Source organism: Carassius auratus, unplaced genomic scaffold, assembly GCF_003368295.1.
Source record: "Carassius auratus strain Wakin unplaced genomic scaffold, ASM336829v1 scaf_tig00035541, whole genome shotgun sequence".
In the NCBI taxonomy this organism is placed as follows: domain Eukaryota; kingdom Metazoa; phylum Chordata; class Actinopteri; order Cypriniformes; family Cyprinidae; genus Carassius; species Carassius auratus.
The window spans coordinates 57085-72881 of record NW_020526241.1 but is presented as its reverse complement, the minus strand read 5'-3'; the positions used below and the strand labels follow the sequence as shown (position 1 = coordinate 72881).

General features: G+C 37.0%; 1 protein-coding gene across 6 annotated transcripts in view; it reads right to left on the bottom strand.

Moving 5' to 3' along the window:
• Positions 1–15797, bottom strand: part of LOC113082025 (protein sidekick-2) — a 73622-nt gene that overhangs the window by 3233 nt on the left and 54592 nt on the right. The window contains exons 36-45 of one of the 6 annotated variants that reach the window (XM_026253939.1): positions 15568–15754; positions 14085–14222; positions 12938–13147; positions 12721–12846; positions 11533–11697; positions 11310–11450; positions 10716–10854; positions 7568–7697; positions 7135–7191; positions 88–144 (exon numbers count right to left, since the gene is read on the bottom strand). In XM_026253939.1, the coding sequence (XP_026109724.1) occupies positions 88–144; positions 7135–7191; positions 7568–7697; positions 10716–10854; positions 11310–11450; positions 11533–11697; positions 12721–12846; positions 12938–13147; positions 14085–14222; positions 15568–15754 (1350 nt within the window). The remainder of the gene's footprint in view (positions 1–87; positions 145–7134; positions 7192–7567; positions 7698–10715; positions 10855–11309; positions 11451–11532; positions 11698–12720; positions 12847–12937; positions 13148–14084; positions 14223–15567; positions 15755–15797) is intronic. The other 5 variants (XM_026253940.1, XM_026253942.1, XM_026253941.1 and 2 more) reach the window with 5 other exon arrangements.

Genomic DNA, 15797 nt, shown 5'->3' with positions numbered 1-15797 from the left:
GTATGCATGAATCTAATGGCGAGGATAGGAATGGAGAAGCACTAGGAATTAACTTCCTGTCAGTCAACGCACAATGCATGTCCTCACCCTTTGAGTTGGAAGAGTATGGAGGCCCCCAGTCTTAAAGGAGAAAACAAGCGCCTCCTAGAGGTAAACAGAGACATGGGGTTTAAAGCAGTGCAGTATGGGCCCTAAGTCATATTTCATGGGACAAACAATGGCTTCTTTTTAAAAATTGTGCATTACCTTCACAAAAAAAATTAAATAAAAAAATAAAGTAATATCAGTTTTGTTTGAAATATTAATTCAATGCAATTTATTCATAACAAGCCCCTACTATTATAACAATTGAATCATTAAAAAAAAAAAGAAAAAAAAAAATCAGTATTAACTAGAGATGTTCCGATACCCTTTTTCTCTTCCCGATACCGATTCCGATACCTGGGCTCAGGGTATCGGCCGATACCGAGTACTGATCCGATACCTGGGTGTATATCTGTATATACAGCTGTATATACTACTAGCCCTGTGTAAATTGCTAGAATTTTTTTATGGTGTGCTTCAGACAGATCCCTCAATAAAACATGAACAAATACATGGTGAACTACTGTATTTATTACAGTATTTTTATTATCTAACATGAATTTGACAGTATTATTTATTTTCTTATGCAAAAAAGAACTTCAAATGCAGCCAAAAATCTAACACCGCAAACTAAAAAAGGTATTTAAGTTTTACAATATAACTGTATAAAAAAACTGCAACAAATAAGTCTAGGAATATAAAAAAAGATCTATTAATCAGATAATCTCTAACAAGTAAAAAACAAGTAAAAAACAAGCAACCATCTAGGCATAATTATTATTATTATAGAGATGTATTATTATTACTGTAGGCTACAACAGTAGCTTTATATATTGTCAATTTACTCATGTAAACCAAACATTTATTTTAATGGGCTGCCATGAAGATCTTTGAGTGTCTGTGTTTATGATATGACAGTATTCTCAAATGAAACGGTAAATTCTCATGAAGTGACGGTTTATGCGTTCGTGTCCTCATGACACACAGCAGAGACTACAAAACAGCGAGCTCTCGCGCATCTGTGCCAGTCACCCACAGAGATGTAGATTTTGCGGGAGTAATATTTAAATAGTATTTTGCAGTTTAATATTCACAGACACTAGTATATTCGGCTACTGTCTGGAGCCCTGCGCTTTGACTTACACGGAAGCAACTGAACGCAGCTGCCGGTACTGAATATACTCGAGAGTCTGTAACTACCGGTACTACAGAGACATACTGCTAACCACTGATCTATAATATAGTAGCGGCTTCACTGTCTTTTGGCAGTTTAGAATGTGATGAGTGATCCAGTCATATATAGATAAGGGCTGCTAACGCGTTTTCATTTCTTCTTCGCTGCTCTAAACAGGGGTTGCTTGTGGCAACACAGCACAACTTCCTGTGTTTTCAATGCATTTTGAGCAGCGAAGAAGAACCGTGCAGCGGTTAGGCAAAGCTTGCGGTCATAACTAGGTCTTTTTTAAGAAAATGGTATCGGATCGGTATATGGGTTCATGTACTCGCCGATGCCGATGCCAGAATTTGTTGTGGTATCGGAGATATTTCCGATACTAGTATCGGAATCGGAACAACTCTAGTATTAACATTTAGTGTTTGTAATGTGTTTCTTTTACATGAATATTTGTTCTTAAATTCATGCCTTAACGCATTTTTTTTTTATTTTTTTTTAAATACAGCATTGGAAAGCATGATTGCACATGTTTATTTAAAATATACTGTTTGGAAATTCAAAATAATACCATTATATTTTATCAGCAGGCTAGGACCATGGTATTTTTTTGTGAGGGTAATGCGGGTTGGAAGTACTTCTCAACACTTTCTCTTGGAACGTTCTCCTACACTCTTTGTTGAGACAGCACTCTGCACTAGAACAATGGATGACTGTATGAAGATCAGCTCTCTATGAATCTTTATCTACCACCACCACATTTATTACAACACCTTCCCTCTTCTCTTTCTGACATGTCTGGCTCACACTTCTAGAGCTGGCTGATGGAGTTCACCACAGAGTCACACAAGCTTGAATTGCCAAATGGAGAGGAGAAAACTGAAAATAAGGGAGAAGAACCATCTCAGGCTTTTAGGGTTTGCATATCATTTTAAGAAAACCTGTCTATCCTCACTACCGCTTTCTGCACTCCCTCTGCCAGGAATTCAGTCTGGGAATTTCTGAATGCTGCTTTTAGGGGTTGATTCTGATCTTTATGAATAGCTAGACTCCATTGTTTGACACAACTTTTGAGTCTGTTATTAACAAAAAAAAAAAAAAAAAAAAAAAAAAAAAAAAAAAACTCATTTAATCAAATTTAATCCACCCTGTCTGAGAGCAACACTGTCATTTGAGGTCTTTTATAGCCCATGCGTCAATGTGAAATGAATGAAAACAAGCAATCATACAGAATTGTCTTGCACTTGTACTTCTCATGGAACTATAACAAAACACATTGATAAGACCACTATATTAAATGCATTTTTTTTTTTACGAAACATTTTATTATTTCTCCTCATCTTTCTCTGTTACAGTGAAAAGACTAACAAATCTCTGATCTCTCCAGTCGACCGTTATTATACATGCAAACATATGTGATACACATGCCTCTGTGGAAATTCCAGAGAGGAAAGCAGTTTCCCCCAAACCAGCCCCACATCCCCCTAAAATAAGAGCTGCAGAATTCATGCCAAAGACCTGCTGAATCTCTTTCATCCGTTCTTTTTTCTTTAAAAAAAGAAAGTTATTTGAGGAAGAAAAAAAATCTGTATGATAAAATAAAGAAAGGCACATTGTTTTGTCTTTCTGTACGTAAGAGAAAATTCCCTCCTAAAAAAAAAAAAATATATATATATATATATATATATATATATATATATATATATATATATAGGACTTTTTGGACATTTCACATCCATTTTGCATACATACATCGATAAAGGTTAAAGTAATATTGATTATGGACTTTTCTAGCATCATGCTTCTATTATTGAGCAAGCGCTGATTTCAGCTTCTTTAACAACTGTAGTGTTCTAATGAGACACATTCCAGTCATACCAGCAAATTCAACAACTCAATAAGCAGCAAACAAAACGCCCTGCAATTCAGCTTTGAAAGCTTTTTTCTGTTCAGTGTGACCTCACAGCGAAGCCAAGCTCAGGAACTAAAGATGCATGCTGACATGGTGTGTGTTTGTGTGTGTGTGTGTGTGTGTGGTCATTAAAACACGTCGGTTGACACAGAGTGCCGTGACCTACTCCTGCCCTCCCCCGCTGACACATGCAGGACGTGACAGCTGTTCTCTCCTCAATGTTTGTCTGCATTCATCCACTCCTGTTTTTCTTTCTTCTCAATCCAACTAAATTCCATACCAATATTATTTTCAAGCTTGTTTGTATTTTGATTGTATTGTATAATGTGTTAAAGGCCTATGTAACAAGCAGCTTCTGACAGGAACAATGCAGAAGTTGCAAAAAGTGTACATTGTGATAAAAGCAATGCTGACACAAAATGGAAATGGTAAAAAAAAAAAACTTGGTTATGATGTCAGTGTGATTCCTGCCTGCTTTTTATTTTAAAGACCTTCTATGAATTAATGCCTTCATGACGTTACTAAAATAAGTTTCAGCAAGATATTCAACTAAATAATAAGAACATAATAAAAGCTGATGACAGATTGTGATGAGTCTGTTTAAAGAATGCTCAGATGGGAGGATCTGATCTTACTGGAGCTGGTTGTTTGGCATCTATGTTTTGTCTCCTGCAGAGATAGAAAGTGGGGCAAGACGTTCCCTCACAGAAAATCCCATTCTGAGTATAGCCCTTGCCCTACAGAAATCCCTTTAAAATGAATGAAACTTCACTTCCTCTGTTGACTTACATTTAGATGCAGATACTATAGCCTGACCTTGTGACAGTTGCAAAAGAAACACATGAAATCTAAATATGTTTTACACAAGATTATAGGTTGTAGTTTATAGCCTTACAGAGCTGATGCATCACTAAAGAGGCATTACATGTATATTTTTGTCTAATCTACTCAAAAAAAAAAAACTAAAAAATGTAACACAGGCCACTAGATCTAGGTTTAAGGCCAGTGTGACCAACAAAACGAACCCACCCCCACTCATATCTCTGCAGAGACGGATGGAGAAATTCTATTGTGGCACAGATATGGATTAACTGAAGGGGAGGAAGTGTCTATGTGTCACATTCCACCCATCCATTAAAATATTGAGCACAGCAGGCGACTGAACAGACAAAGATGCACTGTCATTAGGGCTGAGCAATATAGCCAAAAATTATATCTTCATACTGTTGAAAAGTTTGTAAGAAATGTGTAATTTTATTACACAATGGTGCATTGATTAAAAGTGCATTGATTAAAAAAAAGTAAAGACATTTATAATGTCACAAAATATTTTTATTTTATATATTTCATATTTGAAACCTTTTCAACTTTTCACACTCAGGGCAATTGAGGGACTTGTACACAGCTATAAGGTGGAAACATTTACTGATGCTCAAGAAGGCCACAAAATGCATTAAGTTTGAACAGGATGATGACGTGATGTGTACACTTTCATTTGGTATGGCATAAGAAGCTACATAAATACTAAAATGTTTCCCAGAAGACAAAATAAGCACAATTTACTCTGAACATCCAAATCAAAAAGTTTACACCCTTTTGTTTTGAACTGCTCAGGACCAACAAGGGACTCATGAACAACTATCATAAAACAGACATGGATCATCCAAGAAACAACACAGATTACTAAGATTCAAGGGTATGTAAACTTTTGAACAGGGTTATTTTTTTTTTTTTTATAAATTCAGTTATTATTTTATCTTGTGGAGAATATATAATCACCTGTTGTGTGAGACAGTATTAAATAAACAATAACATGCAATTTTTATGATCTCTTGTATTTTGTTAAAATTATTAACATTTTGCATATTATGCAAGGGTCATGTCAATTTATGAGAACAACTTTTATGTTTATACTTATGCTTATAATGAATTCAAATGCTTTTTTGTTTATTTTTCTTTCAAACAAAGGGATCAGTTTCAAACAGAATATGTTACCAAAAAGTGTAAAAATGTCCTGAGTTGCTTTTACTTAGTTAACATTTTTAGGTTTACTTTGGGCAAAAAAAGATTTCAATGTTAAAATACATAAATAAGAAGCATATTGAAATAAAAGTTGGACTAATTTTATATTGGCAGCAAAAACAGTGCAAATTTACACTATTATCCGTATTTGATATATGGTCCAGCCCATGTTGTGCCATGTTTCTTCAAATATCAGTAAAATGCACACACTTCTCCAAATTAAATCTAACATTTTACTATAACATAAGAGTGACTGATGAGAAGCAAAAACTTTCCATGAGAGAGAACTTCCACAAGCCATGTCAGACTCTCATTGGGAAGAATCTCACAGTGATGCTGGGATGATCATCAGAGAGCCAATTAAAACAAAGATGCTTTGACATGGAAGGCTGCACTAACAAACCCTGCTGTTAGCTGCAGCCGTAGTGCCAGCACTTCAACAGAAACCAAAAGCGGCTCAAAATCTGATTTTTAAAACAAACTTTGTGTCCATTCAACACAATCAAAAGACTAGACAGAATTACACCTGTCCAACATCTCATTCATCTCCCAGAGCTGGCTCAGCTAGGTGCTCAGGTTTGTTGGCTTGCCAAATGAATTTGAGCCGTCTTTAAGAGTTCCTGAACAATGTCAGTATTATATGTCTCTGTGGTGGGTCTAGCTATTTTGGAGCCAGCTCAATGGATCTGCAATAGCCTGGAGTTATCCTCTCAATAAAACCAGCCTGTCTCTTCACTCTGCTCAAGGGCGATGATACCAGACTTTAGCAGGAGCCTAATGAAGGTGTCTAGAAGGTGGTGGCAGGAGGTGTCAGTAAAGAGCAAGGAGGAGACGAAAAGTTTACAGCTTTTCTTTGACATGATGTGCATTTTGGGAGGTACTCGTAAAAGTGCGTAAAATGTTTTAATAAATTAAATGCTTAAAATCCTTTGTGAAATAAACTATTTCCCACTAACAGATATTTTTAAACATTATTTATTAGTATGCATAATAAGAAAGAGATATATAGAAAAATAAAATGCAATAATATATATATATATATATATATATATATATATATATATATATATAAATATATTTCTGGCTCAAAAATGGTATTGCATTAACTACATTTAAAGCTGAAATATATGTACACCTATATAATAATAATAATAACAATAATAATTATAATATATTTAAATAAAACAAAAATAAAACAAAATAATAAAACAACAACAACAATATATAAAATAAAATAAGATAAAATAAAATAAAAGCCATAATATTTTGTGTTATACTAGGAAAAAGTTATAAATAACTTTTTTTGTTTTTTGTTACAGTATATTGGGAAATGGTTATTACAAATTGCATGCAACATGAGCGAACCTTGTTACAATAATTATTCTATTCAATCTACCTCAAAGACGTCATTAAAAATATCCACACCACAAATCATAGGGGGCATGATGATTCTGAAAGCGACTACAAATAGATTAATATTGCACAGCCATATTTCATTGGAAAGATAAAAGTGTTACTGTGAAGAAAACAGCGTGATGTGTGTGTTTCCTGCTCTCTTTGCCAGTCTGCGAGTTTGATTTAGTTAATGCCAATGCTAGACTTTCACACAGCTCAAACGGAATGGTTTCTGCTCATCATGCCAGCTAAAAGGTCACTTGAGAGAGAGTCCAGCCGAAGCCTTCCAGTTCTCACACTTTAATCTGTATGTGTCTGTGTGAGTATTTGTTTGATTATAATTCCTGTGTGCTGCACAGTGTTTTGTTCACAAGTCTACTACAGATTTTCCGAACTGTGCCTCAGGACACAAAGTCTGGAGAGAATGAACTAGGATGCAGCAGAATGTTCTGGGCATGACCAAAAAAAAAAAAAAAAAAAAAAACACCCACAGGACCTAGCCTGGATTGAAGCCATGCGCAAGTAAGATCTGAAGTAGGGTATAACAGACCTTTCCTGCAGGGCTGTATCCTACTTTTGAGAAAGTTTCATCACAGCGAGTCTTGTCCTAATAAAAGTGTGTCATAAGGGAATTCCTAAATGAATGTCACTAGATTTTGCATTAGAAATTCAGCTTGGAGGTTAAAGGGATAGTTTACCCCAAAACGCCCTCACGTGGTTTTCAGAATTTTTTATGGAACACAAAAGGGGATTTTTTTAGATACTGGTTGCTCTTTCCCATACAATTACCATGGGAACAGGAGCTTTCAGGTTTTAGAAAGGAGGCAAAAGGATCATAATCAGAAACGTATAATAAAAGTTGTCCATTTATGGATATTTGCGTCCTTTTTAAAGCTTTAAAGTCTCATGAATTGTGGACAGAATTATTGGGTGAACTGTCCCTTTAACATATATTAACAGACTGATTCCAGAACGTTTGTTACCTGTGAATCTGAGATCTCTGATGGTTTCTCTGTGAGGCTGCTGCTCTCTGCTGGGATCAGGTCATTGTACTTGGTGCTGACGTCCTCATCTGAGTAGTGCAGACTGCCTGGACTGGGTCGAGGAGGGGACCTGAGTGGAAATACGGCACAGCACCATTTTTATAAGCACAGGACGATACTAAATATCCAAATCTAAATGTCCAACTTCATTATTTCATATATATATATATATATATATATATATATATATATATATATATATATATATATATATATATATATATATATATATATACACACATACACATACACACACACACGTATTTATTTTCATAAGAGTGTATGTATGAATTATTTAATAAATAAACATTTCAACACCCACCCACACACACACACACACACACACACACACACACACACATATATACAGCAATATCTAATATCTGACAGTATGAAGCATCTTTAGAAAAGCTTTGGCAGTAATTCCAGCTGCAGACACTTGTGTCTTTGTTAGGTGAATAAAGTACAGTGTGAGTTTGTATTGAGAGGGGATTCTTTATGAGCATCATGGGACTCTGTAAGATGCCAGCTCCGAGGCTTTTCTGCATAATTAAGTCTCTGTGGTACAGCACTGGAGAGCAGCTAAGAAAATAAAATAATAAAAAAAACTTCTGTTTTCAGCCTGAAAACCTGAAATAGTTATATTACTCTATGAGTTTACTGTAAGTGTTTTATACGTGTCACTATGCTTTTTTTCAAAACCCAAAAAGTGTCATTTGTTCTACTACTAATACCAAACCACTCCAAAACAAACTCCACATCCATGTTTGCAGTCTATTTGTGAGTCAAGTTATTTGCACTTTTCTCTTTTCAAGCCTGCATTCATGAATGCAAAAGAAACACAAACCTAGTTGCTGAATACATAAATATAATGGAGATATATAGTTACTGTAAACTGCATACTCCTCCTACATCTCAATGTGATTTATTTCTCTTAGATTTGTCTTAGATTTACTTTAAAATAAGTAAATAAATAATTAAATAAAAATACAAGCATACGAGTGTGCTTGTGACTGCTGCAAACTGCAGATTGAGCAGATGTGTGTGTGTGTGTGTGTGTGTATGCTGTAAACAGGCCTGGTCAGCTCTCCACAGTCCAGAACAGTAAAGTCTCAAAAATGTGATGAGTTCAAGCACATCACATACTTCCCCTGGCTTTAAAAACAACACTCTTCATATCACTAGATAAGATAAGACTGTGGTCTCTCATATATTCCGCTGCCCCGGCACCTGTTTATTTTATTATATTATGTTTATTATTTATATTAATGTTTCTACTTATAATTATGTATTGCCATTTTTTATTAACACACATAACAGAACATTCCTCATTTTCATATTTAAACAACATAAATTTACTGTTCTGTTCTTTAAAATACAGCTATTATTAGGGAATCAAAATTTTTTTTTCTAATACTTTAAAAAAGTTGCTTTTCTATGTATTTGGCAGTTCAACTGCCCGTCTCTAAAAAAGAAAAAGAAAAACAAAGAGAGATGATGCTAAACATCTTTTGTAATCCACAGAAGAAATCCATTGCCTGGAACAAGATAAGGGCATTGAAGGTTTTTTTTTTGAGTGAACTACCCTGAAACTCTCAAGTCAAAAACAAATGGAACACATTTTTGTTTGAGAAACCACTGACATGCCAGTACAGACAGTCAAGACCCATTTTTAGATCTCAAACCACAGACCCCCTTCTCAGCAGGCAGTCTTTGAATCCTGTCAGTATCTTGAGAAGAGAAGTTCTCTGTATTGTGTCACTAGAGCTACAGATTGTCATAACTACTGAGGTTATAACATCAATACAGCACACTTGAAGCAGCTCTCTGCAGTGGGCATACATCAACCATCCGATTCTTTCCACTTTGATGCTCCTGTCACTTCTAAGATTTTCCTGAGGTTCTTCGTTCACTTTCCTGATCCTCTTAGCCAGTGAGGCCACAGTCTAACTCGGGCTCTGTAGACCCTCCACCCGGGAGAGAACAAAGCCTGTGGAACTTCATCTGCACATTCCTCCCACACCTCTCCCTTAATCTGCAGCCAGAGGAAAGAGCCTGGACTCCCCTCAAAGACTAGAGGAACTTTGATTCTTCTCAAGGTGACCCGGGATGAGGGAAGGCAGAGGCTGAGAACTAAGCAATGATAATAGGGCAGATTTCTCAAATGGAACTGGATCTACTCACCTGGCACACCTGGAAATATTGTTACCTGTGTGAGCACCTATTCATGCCATTGTTTGACAATTCTCAAAATATAACATATTGCAATATTTAACTTCTATGTGCAATGTAAAAATAGCCAATACAATAATTTTAATTAAATTAATAAACTAGAATAAAATACAAAATAATATATATATATATATATATATATATATATATATATATATATATATATATATATAAATGCTAATGCATTTTCTAATGCAGTACCTATGCCTAAGTTGTTGCAAATAAACTGACATTAAGCATAGTATTAGTTGTAATAATATATGTTTTGTGCATATATTTTAAAACCGTCCCGTCTCAGAAAGAACGATGGCAGTGTAGGTGAGGTCATGAACCAGAATCTGTTATTGCACTTAGTCTGTGACTTGTCAGAGAGAAATGCTCTCATTAGTGGAAACAGAAACTTTTTATATTGACTTTTATGATGGAAAGTAGGATCTTATGAAGGTAGAGCCATTTGCTAATCCCATCAGTTTTTCCATGATGAACGAGAAACTCCTAGATTTTGGGCTATTTTTGCCTCATCATTGCCACGTGGTTAAAGCTTTATGGGAGTTTAATAGTTCTATGTGCAAAGTACAAAATGAGCACATATGATAATTGATTTACTACTTCATATAAAATTATCAAACCTACTGGGCAAAGTGACAGGGGAACATTAGCATATTAAATTGCATTTATTGCTGTTCTTAGACAGAGTCATTTTTAGTTATGACCATTCCATTTGTAATACGATACTCAGTAGCTGACATTATATTTCAGCTTGAAAACCTGCATGCTCATATAAAAAACCCCTAAAAACCTGCATGCTTATATTAAAAACCTTGAAAGACAGACAAGGGCAGAAACTTCCACTGACCTGGTGTAGACGCCATTTTTGCGGCAGAAGGAATTTTTGACGGACAGTCGTCGATTGTTCAGTTCCAAGGCAGGGAAGCGGCTCTCGTCCAGGCTGACCATCTCTCCATGTGTCAGTGCATTACAGTTGGAATTGTTGCCTGTATGGATGACATATGGAGACATTAAGAGATCATTAAGGCACAGTTTGGACCAACAATTTTGATCTGCTGAAGATGATGCTTTGGGTCTTACTAAACTAATTGAAACAGAAATTAATTTTTTCCTAGGGGTCAATCATGATAAAAGGATGCAATGCCACCAAAACCACAAGGCCTTAAACCAAATAATCCCTAAACCTTTGCTATTTTTGGAGCTGAACACCCTCGTTAAGATAAAACAGTTCTGGACTGATAGGTGGTGTTGTGTGAATGGTGTGTGTGAGTGTGTTTTTGTGTGGAAGCACAAACTGGGCCTTTCATGCTCCCTCAGTTTGTTTAACATGTTTAGTGACCCACATGACTGTCCCACCCCTCAGTACTGTTGGGGTCTGTCTGCTCTTACTACAGAAATGCTGACCACACACATACCACACTGATGATGTATAAATACATACTCGAGTCAGACTTCTTGGCATATTTCTTGCTCTGGCCTCTGATGATGAGGATGAAAACGAGAAGCAGGATGAAAATGAGGCCGACCAGAGCCACCACCACCAGAAACCACCATTCCTCATAGAACGGAGCCACTTTTTGCGCTGGGATTAAAAACAGATGCATATTTCATTCGAATCATTTGGTATGACTTCAGATCGATTTTCACTTGTTTGAGGAACTGACCTGATATAGATGGTGACGGTTGGCTTGGAGAGCCGTACCCATAATCATTCACCCCGATGACCCGGAAGTCGTAGCTGACTCCCTGTTTCAAGATATCCATGTTGAAGGTGTATGATGTCACTTCCTTGGGAATGTCCTTGATTAAGATGTCCCACAAGCCTTCATCTGGAACATTTTTAAGAAATAAAAAGAGCCTAGTCATTCACAGTCGCGTCATTTCTATCAGTCATATACAAGTTTGAAACAACATGGGAGTGAATATTTTATTCATTACCAAATGTTCTTTCAGGGATGTACTGTGTCTTTAAGAAGGTACTGTTTGTGTGTGTGTGTGTTTAACACTGCAGCAGCTGTCAGGGTTAATAATCCAGTATTCAAACACAATTACATCACAATATAGATCACATTATTTCATCTATGTCTAATGTGTTTAATGTACTACCGAGAACCCCAAGTGCCTTCAGCTTGCAGTGCCGAGAGACAGAAAAATAAAGCTGGTATCATGCGCCAGGTCTGCTAGAGAAATTAGGGAGAGGGAGAGATCTTCAGGGCAGAGAGTGAGAATAATATTCCACCTCTATGGCACGTAAACGACATGCAAAGATGGCCTGGCACACATCACCCTAATGTATGGGTCTTTAACACACACAGTTTCTTTAAATCAATCCCATCTGCTCCTCCTCCAGAACCCACTCTTTTCTCATTCGAGCACAGCTTCTCTTCAGTCTCTGAGGAAATCTGATCTGCTTTGACTCACATCAATATATCTCCTTCGTCGGACACAAGCTGCCGTCAGCATATTTTTTTCCCCAGACTGACGCATATGGAATCACTCTTCATTGTTTGGGAGAATTTGTATCTAGAAGTTTAGCTGATGAATATGCTGCCAAATGGATCTCATGCTAAGCGTGGGCCTTAAAGTCAGAGACACCGGTTTACTCAGTTTCTTGAATACAAGTCTTGAGTTAGCTCTTTTAAATCAGAAAAGAATGTTATTTTTCTCTGTAAAACCATACTGATTTCAGTTTAGCCCATTTCTGTTCAATATCTATTTGTGCTTTATTTTTGTGACTGTTTATTGGAGAACGAGTGGAAACTGGACACATTGCAAACCAAGTTTCCTTAAAGAGAACCAAGACTTTATGGAGAGCTGCACAATCTAGTGACAAGTAATGCAAATAATCTCACCTGAGGGCCTGGCCTCAATAACATAGCGAGTGATAGGTGCTCGCCCAGGATCCCCATTGGTCCAGTGGATGGTAAGGGCGGAGCCATATCGAGAGATGAAGGGCTCACCGGGAGGGCCCGGGGCTCCTGATCACATAGAAGCCATGGGGTTACATGAATTTGCAGGAATTGCTCGGCTGAAATTGTTAGGAGGCACAGAGAAAGCATGCAGACAGACCTTCTCCGGGTCCTGTGGTGATGTTGGCCTCCACCTCCGGACCGTAGGTGAAGGTTTTGGCGCGAATGCGGAAGTTGTACGTGACGCCATCCGCCAGGTCTTTGATTTTCAGCCACAGGGGGGCGTTCCCCTTCACGTCCACCGTCACGATCTTACTGACGCCTGGGGGGGAGGGGGAGTGAAGACAGTCGACACAGGCCACTGAGGACTCTAGACAGACACACTACTTTTAGTTCAGGCAACAGAAGCTCAACACACACCACACGTGGCCGTAGATCCCAACAATACTGTTGGCCCCCGAATAATGATCGCAAGGTCCAAAATTAACACTCATCAAGGGCTAAATGTAAGCAAAATGCCTGTCAGTTAAAAAGAATTTGGTTGGCAATTTCTTAGGCAATTTTATTCTTATAATTTTATACTTCAAGTTTCACCAGAACTCTGTTATGTCAAGACCAAGCCACTAACAGTCACCAAAATTAAAATGTGTGATCCTGGACCACAAAAACAGCCGTAAGCAGCGAGGATATATGTTGTAGCAATATAGCCAATAATACATTTTATGGGTCAAAACGATATTAAGTAAAGATCATGTTCCATAAAGATATTTAGTAAATTTCCTAATAATATGCATGGCTAAGGACTTATTTTGGACAACTTTAAAGGTGATTTTCTCAATATTGCACACCTGTTTTTTGCACCCATAGATTACAGATTTTTAAACAGTTATTTATTTATAAAAATATACATATAATTCAATAATTGTTAAAGCTAATATAAAATATAAATATTAGAATAAAACTTTCAACTAAAAAATAAAATAACCAGCTAAAAGTAAAATTAAAATGTCAAATAACAATGTAAAAACTAAATTAAATAAAGATGAATAGAAATATTAAACAAAAATGAGAAAAAAAAAGACAAAAGCAAAAAGTGCTGAACACAAAAGTGTTTTCCTGGCACCTGCACACAAACGAATACACACACACACACACGCTATCTCTATTTTGTGACTACAAACTGGCTATATCAATTAAACTCACGATTATCTGGGAATGCTAGTAAGGTGTTAGAAAAAGGAACTTTGAAGCTTAAGGTTTTATACATGAAATCTGAAATCTATACATGAAACAAGAAAGGCACTGACCATCAACAGGCATGCAGGGCTCGTAGATGAGTCTGTAACCCTCAAGGATGCCGTTAGGGAAGACAGGCTCGCCCCACGACACGTTGACAGAGGTGGTGGTAAGCTCGCTGAAATGAATGAAACTGGGAGCGCTGGGAGCTGAAAGAGAAAGCATCTGCTAATCAGGAGAGACAGTCTCAATAGCTTAACCATGTCTGTCTGTCTGTCTCCCTTTCCTGGAATTGAGACTTTAAAACCTTGTTGGAACGAAAAAACAGCTACAACGAAATTACCTGTCATTCTGTGCCTGTTTCTATCTCTGGGGGAAACAGAAAAAGAGCAGATATAATATAAAGACAAATCTTTTCTGATTAAGGAAAGGAAGACAGACACAGCTTGTGAGAAGATTGTCAGACTCCTGCTGATTTATTGTACTGCCTTTGCTATGTGTTTCAGCTCCACAGCTTGAGACAAAACTATTTAACACCAGTCAAAGTGTTTTCTGGAAGAGCGATTTATGATATATAAAAAACAATCAAGCTATATGTAGTTGTAACCACAAGCAAAGAAAATACTCTTTAGTATGTCAACAGTACATAATCCAGACACAATAAGTGGTCTTAACTGCAAACTAAACAAAACCAAAACGAATCTGCAAGACTGATTCAAACCAAATCTTTTCTTCATAAGAAAAAATAAAGAATAAACCTAGTGTATGTTTCCACCATTCAATTTTGAGGCTCCAGAATATCATTTTTATGTCCTCTGTCCCATTATATGCTCTACTTTGTTCCTCATCTTTCTCCTTCTTGAATCTTATTAGCAAAGAGAGTGAAAAAAAGCCCACACATAACAAAACGGCCCGGAAAGCTATTTCATCCATCAACTAATTTTGACACTGAAACTCAACAAGGCCAACTTTATAATATCAGATGACAAAACCAGTCACTTCTGTGGCAATCCAATGAAAAGCATATTTCACTCCGACTCCAGGGAAACATCTCCTCCAGAACGAGAGAACAATCTAGAGACTGTGTCCCACAGCCAACTCACAGGCATGCCGAATGAAAACCACAAGGCTGAATAAGGCAGAAATGACTCCGCTTCATCAGAGCGAACTCTATGCACACAAACAAACGCAGATAGCAGACTGATTAGATGCAAAGGAACACTGGTTGAGTTCTTGATACTTTCTGGCCAGTTTTCAGCAGTGGTTCACATTCCAGAAGGTCTTGGACAAATACTGAAATCGTTTGAAATAGTTTCCATCATTACAAACTTCTGACCGACTGCCCATGTGTGTACCTTATATAACTTAGTTTAGATTCAGTTATTAAAAGTAAAATGACTCCATTCAGCTTTAAAAACGGGAAAAAAAATCTATCTAGTGAAGTTACAATTGTCTTACAGTACTTAGTACACCACGTAACCCAGAACAAGTGTTTTTGTTAACTTCGGTCCTGGACAAGACAGGTAAGGAGAGAACTGTCTAAAGTTTCCTCACCAGCTTGCTGGGTTCTTCCTCTGGTCGGTGGGCTGCGTGGCCCATCGCCGGCTGCGTTGAAAGCAGCAACACTGATCATGTAGGTGGTGTAGCCCGTTAGATTCTTGAGCTTCACCCCTCCCTCCGGCAGGAAGAGAGTCCGCAGTTTCTCGGTCTCGTTTTTCCGCTTATATTCCCAAAAGAAAATCTGCAAGTAGAAAACAACAGGTCTCACACTCGTGTGTTTTAAT